The sequence below is a fragment of the Meles meles genome, chromosome 21, assembly GCF_922984935.1.
Source record: "Meles meles chromosome 21, mMelMel3.1 paternal haplotype, whole genome shotgun sequence".
Lineage (NCBI taxonomy): Eukaryota > Metazoa > Chordata > Mammalia > Carnivora > Mustelidae > Meles > Meles meles.
The window spans coordinates 36,342,519-36,364,847 of record NC_060086.1 but is presented as its reverse complement, the minus strand read 5'-3'; the positions used below and the strand labels follow the sequence as shown (position 1 = coordinate 36,364,847).

Genomic DNA, 22,329 nt, shown 5'->3' with positions numbered 1-22,329 from the left:
TGGCTTTCAAAGACTCTGATGTCGCCTAGACGTGCAGTAACCTTGTCCCGTCACCAAGTGGGAGAAGGAAGCTACAAACCACCACCTCCCACGGGAACCAAAAATGTGACTTTGAACCTGCTGATCTGTTTATAGCCTCTACTAAAAATCTTAATTCTTTTAAAGAGAGTAATTTATGGGGAGGGTGGGGTTGGTTATTTTCTCCATACAAATGTGGCTCGGGACTCGCTGACCTACTGTTGTAAGCTCCAGCGCTTCTGATGTTAAAGATTTAAAGCTCCCGTGATTGACTGTAGGCTCTACTTGACGGCCCCATCGAAACAAGAAAGGGCACCGTTGTCATAAAGGAGGTGCCCCGACTGAGGTAAGAGTCCTCTCTGTGTGCCAACTGCCCTGCTCTCTTCATCTGACCAAGCTGCGCTCAAAGACCACACACCCAAATCCAACTCTCGTTGGACAACTTTCCTGCATTTACCCCCTCTGTCTCCCACCCAGCGCATCACTCTCTAGCACCGCCCTGGGCTTCCTTCTGTTTCCCACACTTGTCAATCTCCTTCCTCCCTCAGGGCCTTTGCACCTGCGGGTTCCTCCACCCGGAAGCCTCTCCCCCTGTTCTTCACATGCTCATTGTCCTTTTTTGTATCGTCTCACATCTCACCTGTATGAGCTGAAGGAGCCCCACGCACCTCAAGGGACTCTCGCCTCACACCACCTTATTCTCACCCTTCACAAGGCTTATCGTAACATGGAGCTGTCCTGATCTTTTAGTGGCTGAGCTGTTTTTTAACTGTGTGCACTCTGTATGGCAAGACCCCCGTCTCTCGTCTTCTCTGTTTGCCGATGTAGCCTCACACATGAACTGTGCTTCGTGTGTATTTATTCATTGACTAATCTATTCAAAATTTCAACTCCACTGAGGCTCCTCATTGATTAAAAAAAAGGGGGGGTTTTCTCCAATCTACAATGTACCTTCATAATCCATTCTGCAATCATATTTTTAAAACATGATCTTTATCTCAAGCACTGGGCGTCTGCGTCTTGCATAACGACTTCCGTTGGCATCTGGGATGCGGGAGGACAGGTGCCCGTTCACTCATACGTTTAAGCATTATCAACATGGGGGGTCCTGTCCCGTGCTTATCGCCGGCATACAGAGACTGGTAAGCCACGTTTCCAATATTTAGGCAGCCATAGAAACAAGCAACAGAGAAATCGAGTGGTGCGCACTGAATGTTTGAGTTCCTTTGAAGTCGTGTGTTAAAACCCTAAACCCCTCAGGAATGGGATGCGTGCCCTTAGAATGAGACAGGAGAGCTTGCCTCCTTTCTGTCTGCTCTCTACCACGTGCTGATACCAAGAGAAGACGGCCGTCTGCACTTCAGACACCCGGCTGGTGGGCTCCTGGCCCTCAGAACCGTGAGAACTAAGTGTCTCTCTTTTTTAAGCCACGCTGTCTGCGGGGACTTGTCACAGTAGCCTGAACAGACTAAGGCACAGAGACACACCCAGGGTTCTGCGGAAGGAGGGACAGCAAAGTCAGCTTGAGGAGGGACTGAAAGGACCCGGGGAGAATTATCCAGATGAAAGGAGGGGCTCGGAAAATACTGACAAAAATACTCCAATGGTCTTTTCCCTTGGCGAAAATCCCCACGAGGGTGTGCTTTCCTTTCTGTTTGCACTAGAAAGACTAGAGTCAGGGCCTTGAACCTGGTCACAAAGCTTTATGCTTTCCCAGAAGGGTGATAGGTTAGGAACAAACTCCACCAGAAGCTCTCACAAAAACTGTCAGCTGTTACTTCAGTCGTTAATAAAAAAGAGGAAATGGTACGGACGGGACTCTGGCTTGCTGTCGGTAAGCTACAAAACCCAGAAGGCCAGGTCCATGCCAGTCATATCAGATAGTCATACAGAAGGCGTACCGTGACCCCCCGCCCTGAGAGAAGTTTCCAGAGTGTTTGAAGAGTGTTTATATATCTGGGATATATAAAAAGGATGGAAGGGAGGAGATGAGCAGTATTGGAGGAGGGAGCAGTCAGAAAAATAGAAATATGTATATATTTTTAAGGAAAGACTGAAGGAGACAGTTCACGGAGCGCAGTGGTTCAGAACATGGCAGTGGAGGGAGCTGGACGAGCGTCTGAGTCCTAGCTCGTCCGATGGCTCTGAGCGTGTTTCTGAACCTCCCCATAACTCAGTACAAATATCTAAAGGGGCCCAAACCACTTACCTCCTATTGCTGTTGCTGGAATTAAATGAGTGTAACCCACCTGGCGTAATGCCAGTTATTACCTCTTAAAAAAAATCTAATATTAAAGATTACAATCCAGTATCAGAATAGCCTGTTTTATATGACGTTTTATTACGATACTACGGGTGCCGTTGCCAAGGACACGTGCTGGCTTTAAAGGACCGGGCGCATTCAAGAGACACCACCCCCAGACTCACTTGATTCGGACAAACTTCCGACAAGGCACAGTGTTCCTCACGCACGTCTCGGTCAACGGGTCTATGTCCTCCACGATGACAAAGGGGGCCTCCTCCAGGGTGACGATGCTCAGATGGTTGTCGTCCGGCTCACAGTCTGAGAAGGACTTGTACCTCGGCCACACGGCGTGCCGCAGGCTCAGGGTCTGGTTCTCCCACTTGCCCACCTGCATCAGAGAGACAGAGGCACAGCTGTGCTTTTGTGCAACACCGACTTCCAGAACGGCGAGTCCTTCCCCGAACGAGGTCCGAGGCATGAACTCTACCCCATCTTGAGGGCTTTTCTGTAACCTACCTACATATGCTTCTGTGTACATGCAAACATAGATAGGGATATAGGGCACCTGGGTGGCTCAGTCATTAAGTGTCTGCCTTCAGCTCAGGTCATGATCCCAGGGTCCTGGGATCGAGCCCCGCATTGGGCTCCCTGCTCAGCAGGAGGCCTGCTTCTCCCTCTCCCACGCCCCCTGCTTGTGTTCCCTCTCTCACTGTGCCTGTCAAATAAGTCAATAAAATCTTTAAAAAAAATTAAAAAGATAGGGATAAAAGGAGAGCAGAGGACGGAGTGGTCCCCACGCCCTGGCTTGTCCCCCACTAAATAATATGGCGATGGTGCAGGGGAGAGCTCCCCAGGTGATCTTAATGTTCTGCCAGAGTTTGGGGCCACTGACGTCGCAAGAGCAGCGTGCACTTTTAGAATCAGAGAAGTCTAGGTTGGGACTCCCACCTGTGCCACTCACTAGCTACACAAACCGGGCAAACTCTGGACCACTGGGAACGTCTGTTTTCTCTTCTGTAAACAGCACAACTCCACCTCCTTCGTAAGGATGTCGTGGCAAATTAAGTAAGACAGTCTGGGAGCAGCGACCCGCACCGTGCCCAGCACGTAGGACGGACTCCATACTTTCAAAGTGTAGGAGAGAGACAAGAGAAGGAGAAATTTTTAGAAGATGCTTAAGGGAAGGAGTATGAAGAGAGGAAGATGATGTGGAAGACGAGGCAGGAGGACTGACGAGGGAGTCAGCATGAGGAGGACGCGCAGGAGAGGAAATCAGGAGCATCATTTCAAGCCCAGGTATGGTTCTGTTTAAGTTGCAAATGAAGGTGAACTGTTATTAATCTGGCCTGAAGCAGAGACCTGGAATGCTTAGCGTGCACCAAGACCTGTCAAAATAGAATCGATCTCTTCCCTCTGAGCAGCAGTCGGCACGTTGGCAAAATCAAATTGAAGGCTGTATGTTTTGAACCTTAATTTTATTTGACAGCGTATTGGCACTGTTCATACACGCTCCAGGAGAAAGCTGCTCCCGGCACCGCGCTTCCTCCCTCCTCCTGCTCCTGTGTGCAATTGCTTGACACTACAGGTCAGTGCTTTATTGGTAATACCAACCTCAAGGAAGCACCTCGTCCGAAAAGCTAAGTGCCGCGTCCCGGCTTGTCTGTGTTGACGTGACCCACTCACCTCCCCTCCTGAAATGTGAGTGTCGCCAGAAATGAATTTCAGGCCTGTAAAGAGAATTCAGACACGCCGGACACCCAAAGGGGTGACGGGGTGGCAGGAGAAAAGGCAGAAGGTGCTCTCCTAGACCATCCTGGAAAACGTTCGCTGCTTACAGGGAAACATTGCATGTAGCCAATTACAGAACTGTCCAGCATCGCCGATCCCTTCCTTTGTAAGACAGGAAGCGCTGTAGGAGAATTTGGTCCAACAAATATATTCGTCTACCACTGCTGTGATGGGTAACCCAGGCCGGGGAGAATGCTGAGCCCGTCAAATTCCTCATTCACTCCACACCAACTGTGTGTTGCCACCAGCCCGGGTGCGATGATGGATAAAACTGAATGATGCCTGTCTTCTCAGAACCATCAGTCTACTGCGGGACAAAGACTAGACTAATGGTAATAAATATGCAACTACAAAAAAGGAGACGGCCATGCTTTTCCTTTCGGGACATGTTCCCTCCACTCCCCTTTTTTCCACTTCTCTTGGAAAAGTCACACCTTCAAGAGGGGCTGGGTAGTTCAGCGGGTAAGAGAATGGCTTTTGGAGTCACACAGAACTAAGGGCTCATCCCGGCTTCATCCATTTAGCTGAGTGGCCTCGGGAAAGTCACTGAACCTCTTGCGTTTTATGTTCTCTATCTGCAAAATGCTGATAGCTACGGGACATGACCTTAAGGACTGTAGTAAGTTTCCGATGAGTCAAAATGCCTATGAAGCATCGAGCACAGAACTTAGCATGTCACGAGCACGGTAGCTGCCATTATTTTATTATTGTTGTAGTCTGCATTTAGGACCTAGCTCAAATACCACCTAATCTGCAAGGGCATGCCTCCTTTCCCTAGCAATACGGAAGTCCACCTGTCCACCTGTCCACCATAGCTCTCCGATGCTGTAATTATTCACAGTGTCAGTTCTGAGCTCTCCTGTGTTGTCAGGGAATGACCTGATATCACCAATGACTTTGATCCCCACAAACCCCACAGGGTAAGGGTTCTTCTTCCAACTTTGCGGTTCAGAGAACAGAAGCACAGAGACATAGAACCTGTCCAGACATAGCTGGGAAGCCGGGGAACCAGAGCCATACCACAGGGCCGTGTGAACCCAAAGGTGTTTCTATTAAGTGATCCGCGGTAACCATGTCAGAGCTCCGAGACCCTTCCTCCCTTGCACAGACAACCCCCCGGGAGCACCAGGAAACAGAAATCAAGGCAAAGACCATTTAGCCAGCAGAATCTTTGGTGATGTCATTGGCCACATCACTATACCCTACACCATGAAGTCAGGCAAAAGTTCCTATCCAAGACTGACTCCCGGGGAGAGAGGCAGCGAAGGTGTCTGAGTTTCTGGAGTGTATTAACTTCTTAAGTCTCCCCTAAGTTACTCTCTCCCTTCCCATGTCTAAGTAAGCACCCAGTGGGTCAGCCAAGGAGGGCTGGAAGCAAGCAGTGGGCGGAAAAACTTGAACAGAGCCAAGGCTGCTTTGTCAATGCTGCCGGCATCATCGAAGCTCCCAATGACTCCCCTGAGTCTGCCGGGCTGCCCTGATAGGCTCCCCAAGTCCCCAGATCCCCACTCCAGGATTCTCCATACCACACGGGGAAAAGAGACTTTCCCCTCCTATGTGCACTTTCACGAGGGATTCTAACCGAGTCAGTCCAGAGCTTGTAGACAGAATAAACAAAGACTCATTCGCTCCTTGGGACACCTGCATGGCTCAGCCGGTTAAACAGCTGCCCTCTGCTCAGGTCATGATCCCAGGGTCCTGGGATCAAGCTCTGCATTGGGCTCCCGGCTCAGCAGGGAGCCTGCTTCTCCCTCTCCCTGCCTCTCTGCCCACCTATGATCTCTGTCAAATAAATAAATAAAATCTTCGGAGAAAAAAAAAAAAGATTCGATCACTCCCTAAGTTTTTATGGAGTGGCCGCTAGGTGTCAAGCCCGGCACTAGGCACCGAGGAGACTCGAGGACACGCAATTAAATTTTCCCTTGCATGGAATCTTTACACTAAATGGGAAGACAGACGTGAGTCCAATAATCACACAAAAACACATCATACAAACCGGGCGGAAGAAAGAAAAAAAATGGGTCTAAGAGAGCAGATGGTGGGGGTGGGGGAGAAATCACAGTGGGCTTCCCTGAGGGGGTGGCACTTGAGTGGAGATCGGAAATCCCAAGATGAGTAGGTGGGGGACTGGGGGAGCGAAGGGGAAGGAGAAAACCTCACATAGGCAGGGGTTGGATGACGCAAAGCTTTGCAGGTCCTCGTAAGGAGCTGAGGTTTACCCTAGGAGTCATCCAGTCTGTTGGCCAGGAGGGAAAGGCTGCATGGAAGTGACCAGGGATATATGTCCACACGCAACCTGCCCAAAGGAGGAAGCTCCATGCTCCCTCAGTGCATCTTTGCTTCTCTTTCATGATGGAAAATTTCAAATTCCTACAGAAGTGGGACAGTGTAATGAATCTCCATGTTCCCATTATCTCCCCGCAGTAATTACTAACTCATGGCCAACCTTGTTTCATTTATTTGCACCCACTTCTCCTATACCACATTGCAGGAGCTCCCAGACACGGCAACATTTCATTCATAAATCCTTAATTCAATTGAAATATCTAATCTCTATTTGCTTAATAACATTACATCTCAACAAGCTATGTGTTTCTCTGATTAGATTAGGATTCCCCTGCCTAGGAGGGATTTCCTGCAGACACTGATTGGTTGTGAGGTTCCCCAGGTTCTAACTCAGGGCCTGGCACAAGGAGGGACCTCATGGATAGTTGTTGATGGAATGAAGGAACACGAGACCTGAATTTCTAAAAATGTCCCTAAGTCGGAAAAGACTCACGATCCGTAGACTGATCGATGTGTCCATATCGGCCTCAGCTGTGGGATTTTGCGCCCCAGGCACAATACTGAAGTAACAAAACCCGTACTCTCTCCCTCGCTCGTGGTTTGCTTTCACTTTGACTTCAGCCACCTCGACGCAGAGCCATCGAGAGCGATTACGTCCTATTTTCCAGATGGAGCCAAGACCATCATGCCAACGCCAATCAATTTAAAAGGGGCTCCGGCCACTCTGAAGGGCTCAAGGCGATGGCAAGCATCAGTGGAATAAACCATGAAGTGAGAAGAAACTTGTCACACCATCTCTGCTTGCTTGCCTCAGTGTCCCTAGGCACTAAATGGGCACAGACTATGAACGCTCCCTGTGCCTTTCTCTAAAGGTCATGTCCAAGACAGAAGAACCCTGGGCCCTCTGAGGACAGTAGCCATCAATCTCTCCCTCTCTGCTCCCATTCTGAGCTGATGGTGACTGTCCTATTCTTTTTTTTTTTTAAAGAATTTATTTATTAATTTGACAGATCACAGGTAGGCAGAGAAACAGGCAGAGAGAGAGAAGGGAGGAAGCAGGCTCCCTGCGGAGCAGAGAGCCTGATGTGGGGCTCAATCCCAGGACCCTGGGATCATGACCTGAGCTGAAGGCAGAGGCTTTAACCCCCTGAGCCACCTAGGCGCCCCTGTCCTGCTATTCTTTAAACGAGACCTTCTTCTGGCCCCCAGTCCCCTCCAGAATCGGGCACACCCCACGGGGCAGAGTGTGTAAGGTTAGAGCTGCAGGCCTCACCTGCCCCAGAGAAGTTAGTGCGTTCCGAGACGGCACCACACGTCCCTCTGGGGGTGAGTTTTCACGGCATCAGAGCAAGTGAAGTGTTCCAGTCTCTGTTACACACATGGCCCTATTTCTGGCACTCCAAAGGAAAAGGGAGTTCAGGAGGCCTTGCTAAACTTCCGGTTAGATCTCCACGTGACTGGGACGGGAAGGTGCACTTGAGTGCCTGTGTTGGATATGGGCACGTACTGACTCATTCATTTTCCAGGGATCAGCCTCATCCCTACAGGACCCCTCTCTTCTCTCCCTCAAAGGTTACAGAGCGAACACGTTTCAGAATCATCAATATCTTGAGCTTTGGAGTCAGACAGGTTCAAATCTCACCAATGCCCTTGGCCGGGTGACCTCGTGCAAGTCACATGATCTTTCTGAAGGTCAGTTCCTGGCCCACAGCAAGTTCTCCATATCAGGCATTATTACCATTAATTCAACATCTATTAAGCCTCTCTTTGGGAAAACGGTGAGCCTCTGCAGCAGAAGAACTAGCTGAATTCCCATGACAACATGCCCTTGACCTTTGACTTCCTTGGGTCTCCATCTCCTCAGCGGCAACAGAGATGGGGTGTGAGGGTAGACCAGATGATCTCTAAGGTCTTTGAGACCCAAGGTTCTAGGCAAAGTGAAAGAGAAGTCGCCTTCCCAGCTCGCTCCTTACTGGGATCAGGGTAACGAATGGGTCATTAGGAAGGGGTCAATGAAGGCAGCACAGCTCACAATTTGATGTTTAATTCAGGAAGGAGGCCCTGTGCCAGCAGAGGCCAGGGAAATGACATGCCCAGCTCTGAAGAAGACAGGACGGTTCTGAGAATCAAGCTGGAAGACCAAGAAGAAAGGATGAGGTCACCAGAGCCTTCTTGGTTGGGAGTTCTCTGCTGCACGGAAACCAGTGATGCTCAGAGCTGAAGCTTCCCACAAAGCTGACTCGTGCTCATTCTATACACAGGGGCGAGGGTTCAAATCCTGACGTGGCCAGGCCTTAGCTGGGGTAACTCAGCTAACAAATGGGGTAACAATGATGCCAAAGTCAATCGTGGACAATGCTCAGGTGCTTTCCTGTGTGTTTCTGGTACTGAGACTTTATCATGCATTACCTGACTCAATTCTCCAAGCAACTCCAGGAGGTGGGGAATGAGGACCATCCTTGTTGCTTGGGGTAAACTGAGGTTCAGAAAGATGAGACGTCCTGCTCAGATCGTAATGTAAAAGTCAAAGGAAGAATATAAACTTGGTCCGTGAAAATGCAGAGCACAGCTTAATCTCTACCTTCCTCTATGAAATTTGGTTTCTTCGTATTTTAAAGGTAAGTAAGAGTATCCACCTTACAGACTTCTTGTAAGGATTACAGATGATGACAAAAGTAAGTCTTTCTGGGGGTGCCTGGGTGGTGTACTTGGTTGAGTGTCTGACTCTTGATTTTGGCTCAGGTCATGATCTCAGGGTTGTGAGATCGAGCCCCACGCTGGTCTCTGCACTCAGCGCACAGGGTGCTTGGGCTTTTCTCTCCCTCTCCTACTGCCCCTCCTGCTCATGCTCTCTCTCTCTCTCTCTCTCTCTAAAATAAAGAAAGAAAAAAATAAGTCTTTGTTCCCACTCTTCTGGGTGCTTTAAATATTTATTTGTGTAATTCTAAAAACAGACTGATAAGTAAGATGTTACACTATTATTACTCCATTTCAGAGATGAGGGGACTGAGGCATGAGGTTTAAGTAGCTTGTTCAGTCCCCATGGCTTGAGAGTAGGACAATCAGGATCTGAACCCAGCACTTGCTTTGAAATCAATGAGGAAATGCAACTAGAAGTTTTTGCTGAGGCAAAAAAAAAGAGAGAGAGAGAGAGAAAACTTTGATAATGCAGAAATCTGACAAACACCACCGGAGTCAGGTGACTAAGGTCAATGCCAGTAGGGACAGGTCATTTTGATAGTACGTCCCCTTGACACGATGTGATGACACTGTGTGGTCTTCCTCCTGAAACACATAACCTCGTCTGATAATAAGAAAACGATCAGAAATGTCCCAATTTAGGGGCATCCTAGAAAAGAGCTGACTGAAACTCCTCAAAACTCCGAAGGTCATCAGAATATCAGGAAAGGCCAGGAAACTGTCACAGCCAAGAGGAGCCTGAGGAGACCTTGGGATTAAATGTAGTGGGGCGTCCTAGATGAGAAAATAGGACGGCACAGGAAAAAGACACTAGATAAAAGCCAGGGAGGTGTGAATAAAGCGCGGATGTCGGTTAACAACCACGTTATCAGTACCGGCTCCCAGAACGGGACAAACACCACATTAATGCCAGGCGTTAGTACTCGGAGAAGCTGATCAGCTGGGGAGGCCTACGAGAACTTGCTGTATTGCCTTCGCAATCCATCTGCAAATCTAAAACTATTCTATTTTTAAAAAAGATTTTTTTAGGGCGCCTGGGTGGCTCAGTTGGTTAAGCGACTGCCTTCGGCTCAGGTCATGATCCCGGAGTCCCAGGATCGAGTCCCACATCAGGCTCCCTGCTCGGCGGGGAGTCTGCTTCTCCCTCTGGCCTTCTCCCCTCTCATACTCTCTCTCAGACAAATAAAAAATAACATCTGAAAAAGAATTTTTTTTAGAGATGTTTTTTGTCAGCAAGGGAGAGAGGGAACTTCAGAGGGAGAAGCAGGCTCCCCACTGAGCACAAAGCCCGATGCGGGACTCGATCCCAGGACCCCAGAATCATGACCCGAGCCAAAGGCAGACTCTTAATGACTGAGCCACCCAGGCGCCCCTCTAAAACTGTTCTAAAAGACAAAGGTTATTTAGATTTTTTTCTAAATTCAAAAGTGGGAATTTTTTTTTTAAAAAAGCATATGTAGTCTCAGAGAGACAGAGTAGTGGAGCGGTCCAGAGTGTGAACTCGGGTGTCCTGGCTTCAGATCCCAGCTCTGCCACTCGGACAGACAGCGGACCCCAGAACCCCAGGGAGCCTGAGCTGCGCGGGTCCTGTTATACGCGGCTGTTCTTTGGTCAAGACGGCGCGGTACCATAAATGCATTTTCTCTTCCTTGTGACTTTCCTCATCACGTTTTCTTTCCTCTGGATTCCTTCATTGGAAGAACACAGTACATGATACAAAGGGCAGACACGGTATGTGTTAATCAGCTGTTTATGTCCCCCATAAGGGTTTTGCTTGCGGGAGACCATTAGTAGTTAAGTTTCTGGAGAATCAAAAAGTTTTATGTGGATTTTCCACTGCTCGGGATGGGGTGGGGGGGTGTGCGCCTAACCCCCGCCCCTCACCGCCACCCGTTCAAAGTTCAGCTGTATTGCTTTGCTGTCTTTCTGCTTTGAGGCCTCATCAGAAAAAGGGGATGAGGACAGTTGTGGAACTTAGTTTTGCTGAGACGACTACATCAGTTACTCTAGGGAAAAATGCAGGGAGGAAGGCCCAGCATTGGGGGAAGCGCTGTAGGTTGTTGTTTTGTTGTGGTTTAGATCAATGAAAAAAAAAAAAGAAATGAAAAGAAAAAGCTTTGCAAGGGGAGTTCACATTGGGGCGCCCGGGTGGGGCACTCAGTTGTGCCGCGGACTCTTGGCTTCAGCTCAGGTCATGATCTTGGGGTCACGAGATGGAGCCCCGCGTCAGGCTCTGCGTGCAGCAGGAAGTCTGCCCCTCTCTCTCTCCTTCTTCCCCCCCTCCCCACTCTCTCTCTCAAATAAATGCATCTTAAAAAATAAATAAATAGAGGGGAGGTCATATCACTTCATGTTTTAACTCCATAAAAGCACCTCTTTGTTTTGTTTTTTTTTTTCACAAAAGCATTTCTTGATACAAACCTGAGTTGTTTTCTTTATTTGTTTTCCCCTCATTAGTGTTTCTGGCCATGAGTCACCACCTTTTCCACATTTTCCCCTTTAGGGTTCCATGACAACCTTCTGCTGCGTGTGGGCCCATCACAGTGTCCCATGTTTTTGGTGACAGCATGTTGGTTTGCCTTTGGAGAGACCCCGGGCTCCGTGGTCAAGAACAGGCATGTGGCCCTTACGTGGCACATTCGTGCATTTGGCCCCTGAGCCACAGTGACTGGCTCAGGAGTGTGCACGTGACTTAGGCTGAGCCAATGGGAGTTCCCCCCAGGACTCTGAGCAGGGTAATTAGCACAGGGTCGTGCCGGAAGAACCCATCACAGAAAGACTGCAAAGTTCACAACAGGAAACAGCAGTGAAATGCGAATGGCATTGCTTGTACTCTCACAACAACAAAAGTTGACATTCACTGGACACTTGGTATGTATTAGGCACTATTCTTAGCACGATTTTAATTCTTATAAATACTCCATACACAATAATTAGTTGCAGGCAGATGATTTTTATGCCTATCATGAATTTTTTTAGTAATTAAAAACAGTCCCAAACTCACCCAAATGGGCTGTGTGGGAGGAGGAAAAGAAATCTTGACCTTCAAAATAAACCGAATTTTGGTGATAACCTTTGAGTGATTTCCAGCAAAAATAGGGAGGTTTTGAGGACAAAAAAAAAAACTGACCTCTGATGGAGAAAAGCGATTCTGTGAAAAGAACTATAAAAAGGGGAAATTAACTTTGTAATGATTTTTTTATCCATTTTTATTAATAAAATTTAAATACAGTGCCTTTAGAAAGCTAATTGCTCTTCAGCTCCTGGGAAATGTTTTGTGGAAGGGCAGCGATTAGTTATCAAAATGTTCAACCACTATTTTCTCAGAACAGAGATAATTTCATCTCCAGAAACTGTCGTAAGTTAATATTCACCCCTTCATGTCTGGGTAAATTCAGAGAGACCTCACAGAGGCCACAAGCAGCTGGGAAAAATTAGGTTAACAGGTGTTTGTGCTCGCTTTTCCAAGAGATGTGCTTGATTTTATTTGATCTGTACACGACATGCTTACCGGAGACAACTAAAATCGGCTCGTAACTGGTGTCGTAAAGACACCCCCTAGAACACGTGAAAACGCCCAAATCATACATCAACCCTTACTCAGATCCTTCCAGAATCGTGCAGACTCCCTGTAACAGGGATCGGCCCTACACTAACCAGTGGATCTCACCATATTCTCTCATCTATGGATATACGTACAGATATATATATATCATTATACCTAAACATTTATATGTAAACCCAAAAACAAACCCACACCTGTACACACACACACACACACAGGAACAACTACACAATTATCCGGACCTTGCACACACACTCACGCCTCTACGCACCCACCGCACTAAGCCACGAAGTTGCATATACTTCTCGGTTCTCACCAAATACACCGCAGTCGACACCCACCTCCCTGCCTTTGCCTACACTGTTCCTTCTACCTGAAAACCTGCTCCTTGTCACCTCCATAAACTGAAATCCCAGCCCCGCTTTCCAGATCCAGCTCAAATGCCACTTCCTCCATGCAGCCCAACTCTCCAGGCGGAATGCGTTTCTGTGTGCTCTGTGCTTCTAGAACCTTCTCTCCTGCCTCCCCATTGTCTCCCTTGTTCCTTCAGGGCTCAATCCGTGCATCTGGTGCTTTACACTGTTGCAGGCATGGCGGGAGACGCGGAGACAGCAGGCATGAACGGCGCGGGGCTGGCCCCTAGACTCAGCATTTCCACTCCGGCTGGAGAAGAGAAGTCAAAGCTCAGTAGCAATAAAGAGATAACGGCCATGCTGGGAGTGAGCACAGGATGCTGCCCGAGAGCTGCTTCCGGCTCTGGAAGGGGACCAAAAGATGCTTCCCACAGGACATGACTTCCGACTCTGAGCCGGACCAGCAGAGCTGGTGTGTGTGGCTTGTTAAGGGGTTCCATCTTTATCCTTAGGGCAACCGAAGTGCAGGGATTACGAGTCCTTTTCATCAGGGGAGGGATAAAATCAGCCTGATGTATTAGAAGGCTTCTTCCCGACACGGTGCAGAGAAAGGGTTTGAAGCTAGAAGATTTTGGAGGCAGAGTGATGGGCTGGGAGAGCATTCAGCTGTATGAGCGGGACACCGGCCCACGCCGGGCAGGCCGACATGAACTTGAGATCTCTGTGTGGTACCATCGATACAACTTAGAGACGGCCTGCAGAACTGTATGGGCGTGGGGACCTACGGCCCGGGTTCCACAGCCACGTGACCTCGCAGCAGCCACAGCATGGAGCCGGCTCACCCACCACTCCCCTCAATAAATATTTGCTGAATGGAAGCTGGTTTCGACTGCCACGCACCCTCCCTTTTTCACTTAGAATTCCAAGTTAAAAGGGGAGAGGAGCCTGTTTACTCATCTCCTCTCCTTGGAGACAAGACAATAGGGATTGCTAAATTAAAAATCAGAGAGGAGATTTATTAAAACCGACAATGGGAGCAGAGTTCATGCGGCCTGTGCTCTCTGGCTGTCCAGCCCCGCTTAGCTCATTTCATAACCAAGGGGCAAACAGGCCTTAAAACAAACACTTGGCGTGTGCGAAATTCGGAGTGCATTTCACTCCAGATAATAAGCAATGATTTCCTCCCAAGCTGGAGAAAATATGAGTAATTAACTCTTCAGGAAGATGAATTTAAGGAGAAAAACAAAACAAACAGGAGGCCAATTTCTCTCCACCTGAAATATCAAGTCTTCCAAAGGACATGAGATAAATGGCCGTGAAGGGAATTTAAAATGATTTAAAGTCCATATTTAGCGTCAACAGCATCATCGATTAGCATCCCTTCTTGCCTCTACATGCAAATCTAGTGCAAAAGCAAGCGGGTGGCATCTTTACAGGCGAGTCACTTCGTGTCTTGGGGTGGCTGCTTGAAACCAAAAGCAGATCTGAACTTGATTGATCTGGAAATCACAACAAGGATGCCAGAGTCACGACCGTGGCCTGACAGGAAGTCGAAATGTGCTCTACCCGGACCAGTTCTCAGTTGAGCCCAGCGATTGTTGTTTTAAACCAAGACCAGATCTGAAGTTCGTCCAAGACAGCTAGCGTCTGCTGAAACCAGGGGTCATGCTGAGACCAGCTTTCTCCTGCACGGTGTTTGCAAACAAGCTTCTAGAAAAATACTGCTGAAGGGCAGTCTGGGGCAAACCCACTCTGTCTTCGAGGCCATGCGTCCTCCGGTGGCCGCTGGCAGAATGAAACCAAGAGCTGCCTTTCAATAACGAGGTACAGCGTCTGCTTCTTTTGAATGTCTGGTCTTAAATGCAGTTATCCAAGCCGGTAGGATAGTGAAACTTTGGTGTGAATGAGATCCTCTCCTCGGGGGCTGATCAGGAATGTAGACTTCTAGGTCTTTGGAATGTCCACATCCGTAGGTCTGGGTTGAGGCCTGGGAATCTGACTTTTCAACTAGGATCCTCCATCATTCTGCTCTAGGTGGTCGAGGACCATATTTCAGGAAGCACCGAAAGGATCATACCTCTGGCCACCAGCAGGATTAAATATGGCGTAAGTAAAAGACTGAAATCTTTCTTCTCGAGTTGCTTATGTAACCAGTGGCAATTGCCAGCAGATCTAAAATAAGTTTAATCAGCTATTAGAGCCTTAATTAAATTCCTCTCCGTTGAAATTTCAGAATTGCCTAATTGTTACACAGCTCACATTGGAGCAGTTGTTTTTTTTTTCCCCTCCCATAATAACTGCTCTCAGGATAATCTAATATCTTTATGGATGGTAGCGTCAACTGTCTTGGAACCCAGCACTGATCTGGTAATTCATGGAGATGAGTTCTGATCGCCGCTATTTCCACGAACCCGCATATCAGCTTCCATTCTCTTCCCGAGCTTCAGCCATGGGGAGAAGAGCTCAAGCCTTATTCAACCGCAAAATTTAAAAGTGAAAGTCTCCCAAAAAAGTGAAAGTCTTTGGAACAATGAGCCACCATTGCCTTCAGAAGTTCACTTCCAATCCCCAGTCCTCCAGAGTCCTTGTGCTGCCAGGTCCCCAGGGACGGAAAGAAGTTCTATTTCTTTGGTTTATTTTTAATTTTTTGTGTGCTCCTAGAAGTGATGTGTCCTGATGATTAGCTCAACACTTAATCGTGTTTCCTTGGTCTTCTTTGGCTCCACGATGGGAGGATACAACAGCAGAAATTTGAAAATCCAGCAAAGCATAAAAAAGAGCTCACTCACAATGACTAATTAAGTTTTTGAACACGCTCTGGGGATAGATCCATCGGTCCTCCCCAGGCCGCGGTGACGATTATCAAGTAATTACTAACTGTAAGAACCACATTTTTTGAGCCACGCTGATCACCCCGATCTGCCTTTTCTCGTCTCACCCCAACAACTCTGTAAGGAAGAGCCCCTCATCGGCCTCATAGGACCAGCTGAGAAACGGGGAGCTCACGTGACTTGCCCAAGATCCAACAGTGATCGGGGCACCTAGGTGGCTCAGTCGGCAAAGTGTCTGTCTTCGGCTCAGGTCACGAACCCGGGGTCCTGGGACTGAGCCCCCATCAGGATCCCCGCTCCGCGGGGAGCCTGCTTCTTCCTCTTCTCCCCGCTCATGCTCTCTCTTGCTATCTCTGTCTCAAATAAATGAAATCTTCAAAAAATATATTAAAAATAAAAAAGACTGAACAGTGATCGGGTGCCTCTCGACTGTGACTTCAGAGCCTGGGGGCCTCTCTGCCAGCACCTGCCCTGTTCCCAAGGCTGCCATCATCTCTGCTTCAGAAAATACTAGAATAAACAGGAGTGCATTGCTCTGTTGAGGGAATATTCCATGGATCAATCAGAAAGACTGTGCTGCAGAAACAGTCATGTCCTGGGAAGCTGGGACACGGAGGTGGAGGAGGGGAAAGAACAGTCAGGGCTGGTGGTCTCGCAGGTCTCCGGTAGGCCTGTTTTACTTCCTCAGTTTCTCCGTGAGCTGATTCTTCTAAAGACCCTGGATTCCTCGTGGGGAAAGGCCAAACAGCAGTCAGCCCCTGCTGGCTTGATGTTGAATTCCACCGCTACCAACACCGACATCCAAAAGGCGATTAGAATAATAATAGATCAGGGGGAAAAAAATCAACCGCTCAAATGTGAACTGAGTGACAATTAGGTAATTTGGGGATTTCAACCAAGAGGAATGTAATTAAGGCTCTAACAGCTGATTAGACTTTTCTTCGCCTCTGTGGTAATCTCCAAGTGTTACATAAGGGGCCATAGAAGGGAGGAGTCGATCTTTTCTTTGTACCACGGTGGACTTGAGATGCTGACCCTCAAGGCCGGCCTCCATTTACGTTGCTGCATGTGTTTTAGTCAAAACTGCAATGTAAACTGGGTTGAAATCCTTATAGGGCTGCTGCCTTGGAGAAGAAAACCCGAGTGGATGCCGGTCTGCAAAAGCAGCTTAGGAAGAGATGTGAAGGGGGGGGGCGCAATCACAAAACGTGGGCGGCGGCGGGGGGAGGGGGACGGCCGCCCACCTCATGCTGAACGAGAACCTGAGCTCAGGTCAGTCCTCTGTAACAGTCCTAGGGATAATCACTGCCATTTTTAACACCTTCACAAAGACAATTTAGAAATAGGCTCACAGTTTCCCTTCTGACCTTCCCATGTACTTTTTCTGGGTAAATTTCAGAGATCAGTGTGCTTTCTACGTGCGAGATAAATGAAATGCCATTTGCGATGGGGCCCAATAAAGAGCTCTTTCTTGAGTGTTTACCTGAAGGATGTTTCGCAGCTCCTGCTTCCTTGGCAGAACTGCCAGGAAACGTTAGGATGTAGTCAGGAGAGGCAAGCTCCGATCTGGGCTGATACCTGGGAGGACGGCTCCTGGCTTGGGATTATCAACTCCCTCTTCATTCCTACCAGCCTGAAAATTACACCAAGGCTGGGCGTGAATACAGATGGGATGCCTCCTTTTACTCTTGGGCAATTTTTTTTTTTTTTTTGTAAATGAAAACCTTGAAAAGTGGCAAACATTTTGGGTTGAGTGTGTAACAGTTTATAAGAGGAGATAAGTTACAGCTAATTCAATTGCAGGCCAAGGAAGCAAGAGACTTCAATGCATCAAACCTGACTTGAGGGATGGAACAGGCCAGAAGCTGATGGATTTCCGCACTCAGCGTTATGTAAAAAAGCCAGTTCCGTTTGGACCTTGGCCCTGAACAAATTTAACCTCATTGACCATGTCTGAAGAGTTTTAAAATAAGGTTAAAAGACCTGAGGGTATCGATTAAGCTGCAAAGCATTTCATCCCCCTTGCCCATGATGTTCCTGGGTTGTCAAAGTGGGGTGCTCGGAACTTGGTGTCATGTCTCTGATGGGTGTTTGTGCTTCTGTATCTGGGGCAAAATAATACATTTAAATCTTTGAGCTGCACTGTTTCCTCCTTCCAGATGAAAAGGGCGAGCCAGTCTCTGCTCCGTGGGGAGCCTGCTTCCTCCTCTCTCTCTGCCTGCCTCTCTGCCTACTTGTGATCTCTCTCTGTCAAATAAATAAATAAAATCTTTAAAAAAAAAAAAGAAAGAAAGAAAAGGGCGAGCCAGGGGTTGGTGCCTGAGGGTCTGCTGGTTACTAGGAGGATGGTAACCAAAACCCCTCCGTGGGGGTGAGCTTCATCCCTCTGATGAAATGCACAGATCACAGCCCCAGTTCTCCTTAGGTGAGACGGCGTCTCACAATCATTTTCTTTGCTCAGCTTAGACCCCAAACTACTTTGCTCCAGGCTTGTCTGAGCCCTCAAGGATTCCAGCGAGACAATCCTTTGAAATACTAAAGCCAACAGAAGATTTAATGTGAGGAAACAGTAATAAGCTTATCCACAGCTTTGCCCACTATTAAAAACATGATTAGTCGGAGGCAGTGGGGGAGACGAGGATCCCCTTAGGATGGGCTAGAGGAGACTCGCCATTTTAGAACACTGAGCCCAAGTACCCTCCACTGCCAATCCGGTTTCACCCAAACCGATCAGCCTCATCTTGGACACTAACGAACAATTTCAGAGCACTGTCGTTACCGGGACAAAATTTGGAGCTTGTGACCAATCAGGCCGCTACTCGGCATCTCCTGTGGAATGATGCTGGCAAACTCATAGTTTAAAAGCCTCCTGGGGTCAGAAGACCTAAGTTCAAGTTCAACAACGGTGCTTATGAGCTGCGTCAATTCCATTAAATCAAGCTTTTCAGATCTCCACAAACGGTTTCCAATGACTCTGAGCATTAACAACGGATCGGCGAAGCCAACCCCTAGGCTTTCAGCCACGTAGGGTGGGATTACATGGATTCATGGATGTCTTTATTCAACCAACGTTTCCTGAGCACCCACTATGTACCACAGATGGTCCTAACACCGGTGATACAGCAGGAAGCTGGCTCAAAGCTGGGGGTCAGCAAACCGGAGCCCGAGGTACTTGACCTAAGAACGGAGTTTACATTTGTAAGCGGTCGGAAACAACAACAACAACAACAACAACGCAAAAGAACTGTATGCTGTCACACGTGAAAACTGTACGAGATTTGAATTTGTGTCCATAAATAAAGTTTGATTGGAACACAGCCATGCTCATTTCCTTATGTGTTGTTTAAGGTCATGTTCACACTAAGACAGCACAGAGTACTTGCCATCCAGCCAAGTGGCCCACACAGCCCACAATATTTACTAGCTGCCCTTTAGAGAAAATGTTTGCCAACCCCTGATCTAAGTTCCTGTCTCCAAGGGACCCATTCACTCACCAGAAAAATGAAATAAAAGGCCCACGGCATCAGTTGTAAAATAAAACAGAAAATGACAAGTACCAGAGGTGGAAAGGTAAAATCAATTGGAGGGGGGAGGGGCCTCGGGGGAGAGCAGGTCTGGTGGGAGGTGAGACGTTACAGATGAAGGGCAACTGGGAGGGCGGTGGGTTGCCGAGGAGGCACAGAGGTGGGAAAACCAGAATGGAGAGAAGTGACTTCTGGGATGAATGAATCATGTGGACAAGAGCATCGCAGTTGAGCCACCGGACATGCTTGCTGGAGGAAGTTCAACAAATTGGATGAAAGGAAGCTGCCTGAATTGGAGAAAAGACACAGGATATACAAAGGGGATGAGAGAGAGAGAGAGAGATAAAGGGATCCATCGGAGCAGGATTACAGCAGCCCCTGGATGGTGGGCTCCCATGCGTGCATGTTGGAATCTGGTTGCATACGAGTTCAAACTATCAATTGGTTTTGTGGTCCCCTGAGGGTTTACTCAACACCAGGGATAATACGGTGACTTTATTCAGGGATGGCTGGCATTTATCATCTCTGACATCTTTTGGAACTATCCTATTTTCAAATAATCCTATCATTTCCTTCTAAATACTTTCCTACTTGGCAGACTACACGGGTAGAGTTAGAGGTCAGTTTTTTTTTGCCTTCTCTCCATTGTCCCCTTCCAGTCCACTGTAGCTATCCTTCCTCATGGGGGGAAATTCTTTGAGAATTGCTTGAGTTCAATGATTTTAAATTTAGATAGCCCACAGGGCTCTCACTCAGCTAGGTCATCTCTCTTCCCCCACATCCCTCTGGCCATCCGTCCCTAGGGCACTCTCTTTTTCCCCAGTCGGTCTACACACTCATGCCTTCACTTCCATCCCGATCCAAACTAGACCTCTTCGTCCATCACATCCCTCGATGTTTTGCTGTACCCATAATTATCCAACCCCTGCTCTGTCCTCCTGGTACACCTTCTTGGCATCACCGCCAGGCCACTGATCCAACCAATGCCTCACCTATAAACCAGCAAGTGGAGGTGAAGCTCATTACAGAACCACAGAGATCAGCATCATTTCAAATGCAAGGACTCCCTCTCTGGCCCCAAATCCTGCTCTCCTTTCTTATCCCATTCCCTAGAAACTATTTCAAACCTTCACACCTGCCCACGAGACTGCAGCCCAGCCGGCTCCATCCTCACTCCCAGATGATGTCTCTCTTATTCCAGAAAGTCTTATGGACAACCCACATAGCCCACAGACGTACCTGCCTCCGGACACATGTCTTCCTTGTTCTCTCCTTCAGGAATGAAAGAGGCCTGTCTCCTCTAGCCTAACACCATCACTTGGGCTCGGGACACTGTCCTCTTATGCAAACAAGACCACCCAGGGCGTTCTCACCCCCAAACCCAGCAGACACAGCACATGCAACATCGAGAGCCCCTCCCATCTTCCATGGGTCTCCTTGCCCTGGACTATCACAATCCTGCCCTTTCCAGGCTATTTCCCACCTTTTTGACTGCTCCAGCTCTCCCAAAATGCAAATTCCCCTTTGTCTGAACATTTTACATGTCCTGTCTCTCCCTCCTGGCCTCAGACCTCCATGCTCAGGCTTCTCCTACTTCCCACTCTTCTAGTATCGTCTCTATGATGACCACCCTCAGATCAGTCTTCCCCCAGCGAACTCTCAGCTGCTCCAGGAAACCTCAAACTCAACAGACTTAAGAGTAGAACTTAACATCTTCCCTTCAGTTTAAAAAAAAAATGCATAATTTCTCCCCCCTACGACAAATATGAGTTCTGGAACTCCCAACCCAGCAAACACTCCTAAATTCATCTGTCTCCCCACACCCCCACATACATTAAGTCAATCGTCAATCTTTGACAGTTTTTAGTGTTTGAATATTTTTCCTCATCCACTTCTTTCCCAACTCAAGATCAGCCACTCACTGGTTTCCGCCACAGCCTCTGGACTGGTCTCCCTGCCCCAGAGCGAGCCTATCCCCCACGCAGCAGCCCAAGCCAGCACTCTAAATATCTCTGCATATGTGATCAGTCCTGATGGCTTCTCACTACACCTAGAATCAAGCAGAAATGCCTGACCACAGTCTGAACAACCTGGCCTGCTCTCAGGTCTCTTGTCGCTGGCTGCATTCACGCCAACCTCATTTCTGACAACCAAATCCCTGTTGCACCCCTGCCCCCTACACCTCAACTCTCGATAATAGAACTAATCATAGCCTTCTGAGTACATCTAGCTCCTCTCTTGGTAGCTAATAATCAATATCCGCTATTCACCCTGCAAAGAAAACCCTTTCCCACTCTCTGCCTTCGTGTCCCTTATGCCCAGCCCAGAGCCTCTTAGAGACCAGACACATGTTTACACATAAGTGATGGAATAAATAAATGATATCAGCATGACCTCCATAACCTTGACCTTACTGTAATCAGTTACCAACTTCCTTTGGTCCCTTCCAGTAAAATGACAGAGTAATGTGGATTCTAGAGGTAGCTGAACCTGAACACCAGCTCTCCTGCGTACTAGCTGTGTGACCTGGGATAAGCTTGTGCCCTATGCCTTAGTCCTCCTCTGTGAAGCGGGCACAACACAAGTCACCGTATCTTATGACCATCGTAATAATTTTTAAAAGTATTGCAAAAAGCCTCTACAAAGCCTCTATTACCTCGTTTGACACACGGTCATAGCTTGACTAGTATCAGGTGTTTTATTATATAGAGGGCTCTGGTGAGCATTATATTAATTCATTTATATGAACCTTCCAGCCTGACCCAGCATGGGTACTTGGTCAAGGTGAGTGCCATCCCGTCTGCAGGGTGCACGTCTTCCCGAGGCTGAAGGGAAGCCCTGGATGGAACCCCAGAACAGGTCAGAGCAAGGCACTAATTTTACAAGAACTCTTATTTACGGAGATGACACTTAGGAAATGCATTTGCTCTATTCCCCCTACGGGGAAACAAATATGCTCTTCCCTTACTGCTCTCTACTTCAGATGGAACTGACATGGCCCTATTAATATAATTCTGTG

At 48.0% G+C, this 22,329-nt stretch overlaps 1 protein-coding gene across 2 annotated transcripts in view; it reads right to left on the bottom strand.

Annotated features, from left to right (window-relative positions):
- Positions 1 to 22,329, bottom strand: part of GRIN2A (glutamate ionotropic receptor NMDA type subunit 2A) — a 370,568-nt gene that overhangs the window by 79,955 nt on the left and 268,284 nt on the right. For both annotated transcript variants that reach the window (XM_045994068.1, XM_045994069.1), the window contains exon 6: positions 2,446 to 2,651. In XM_045994068.1, the coding sequence (XP_045850024.1) occupies positions 2,446 to 2,651 (206 nt within the window). The remainder of the gene's footprint in view (positions 1 to 2,445; positions 2,652 to 22,329) is intronic.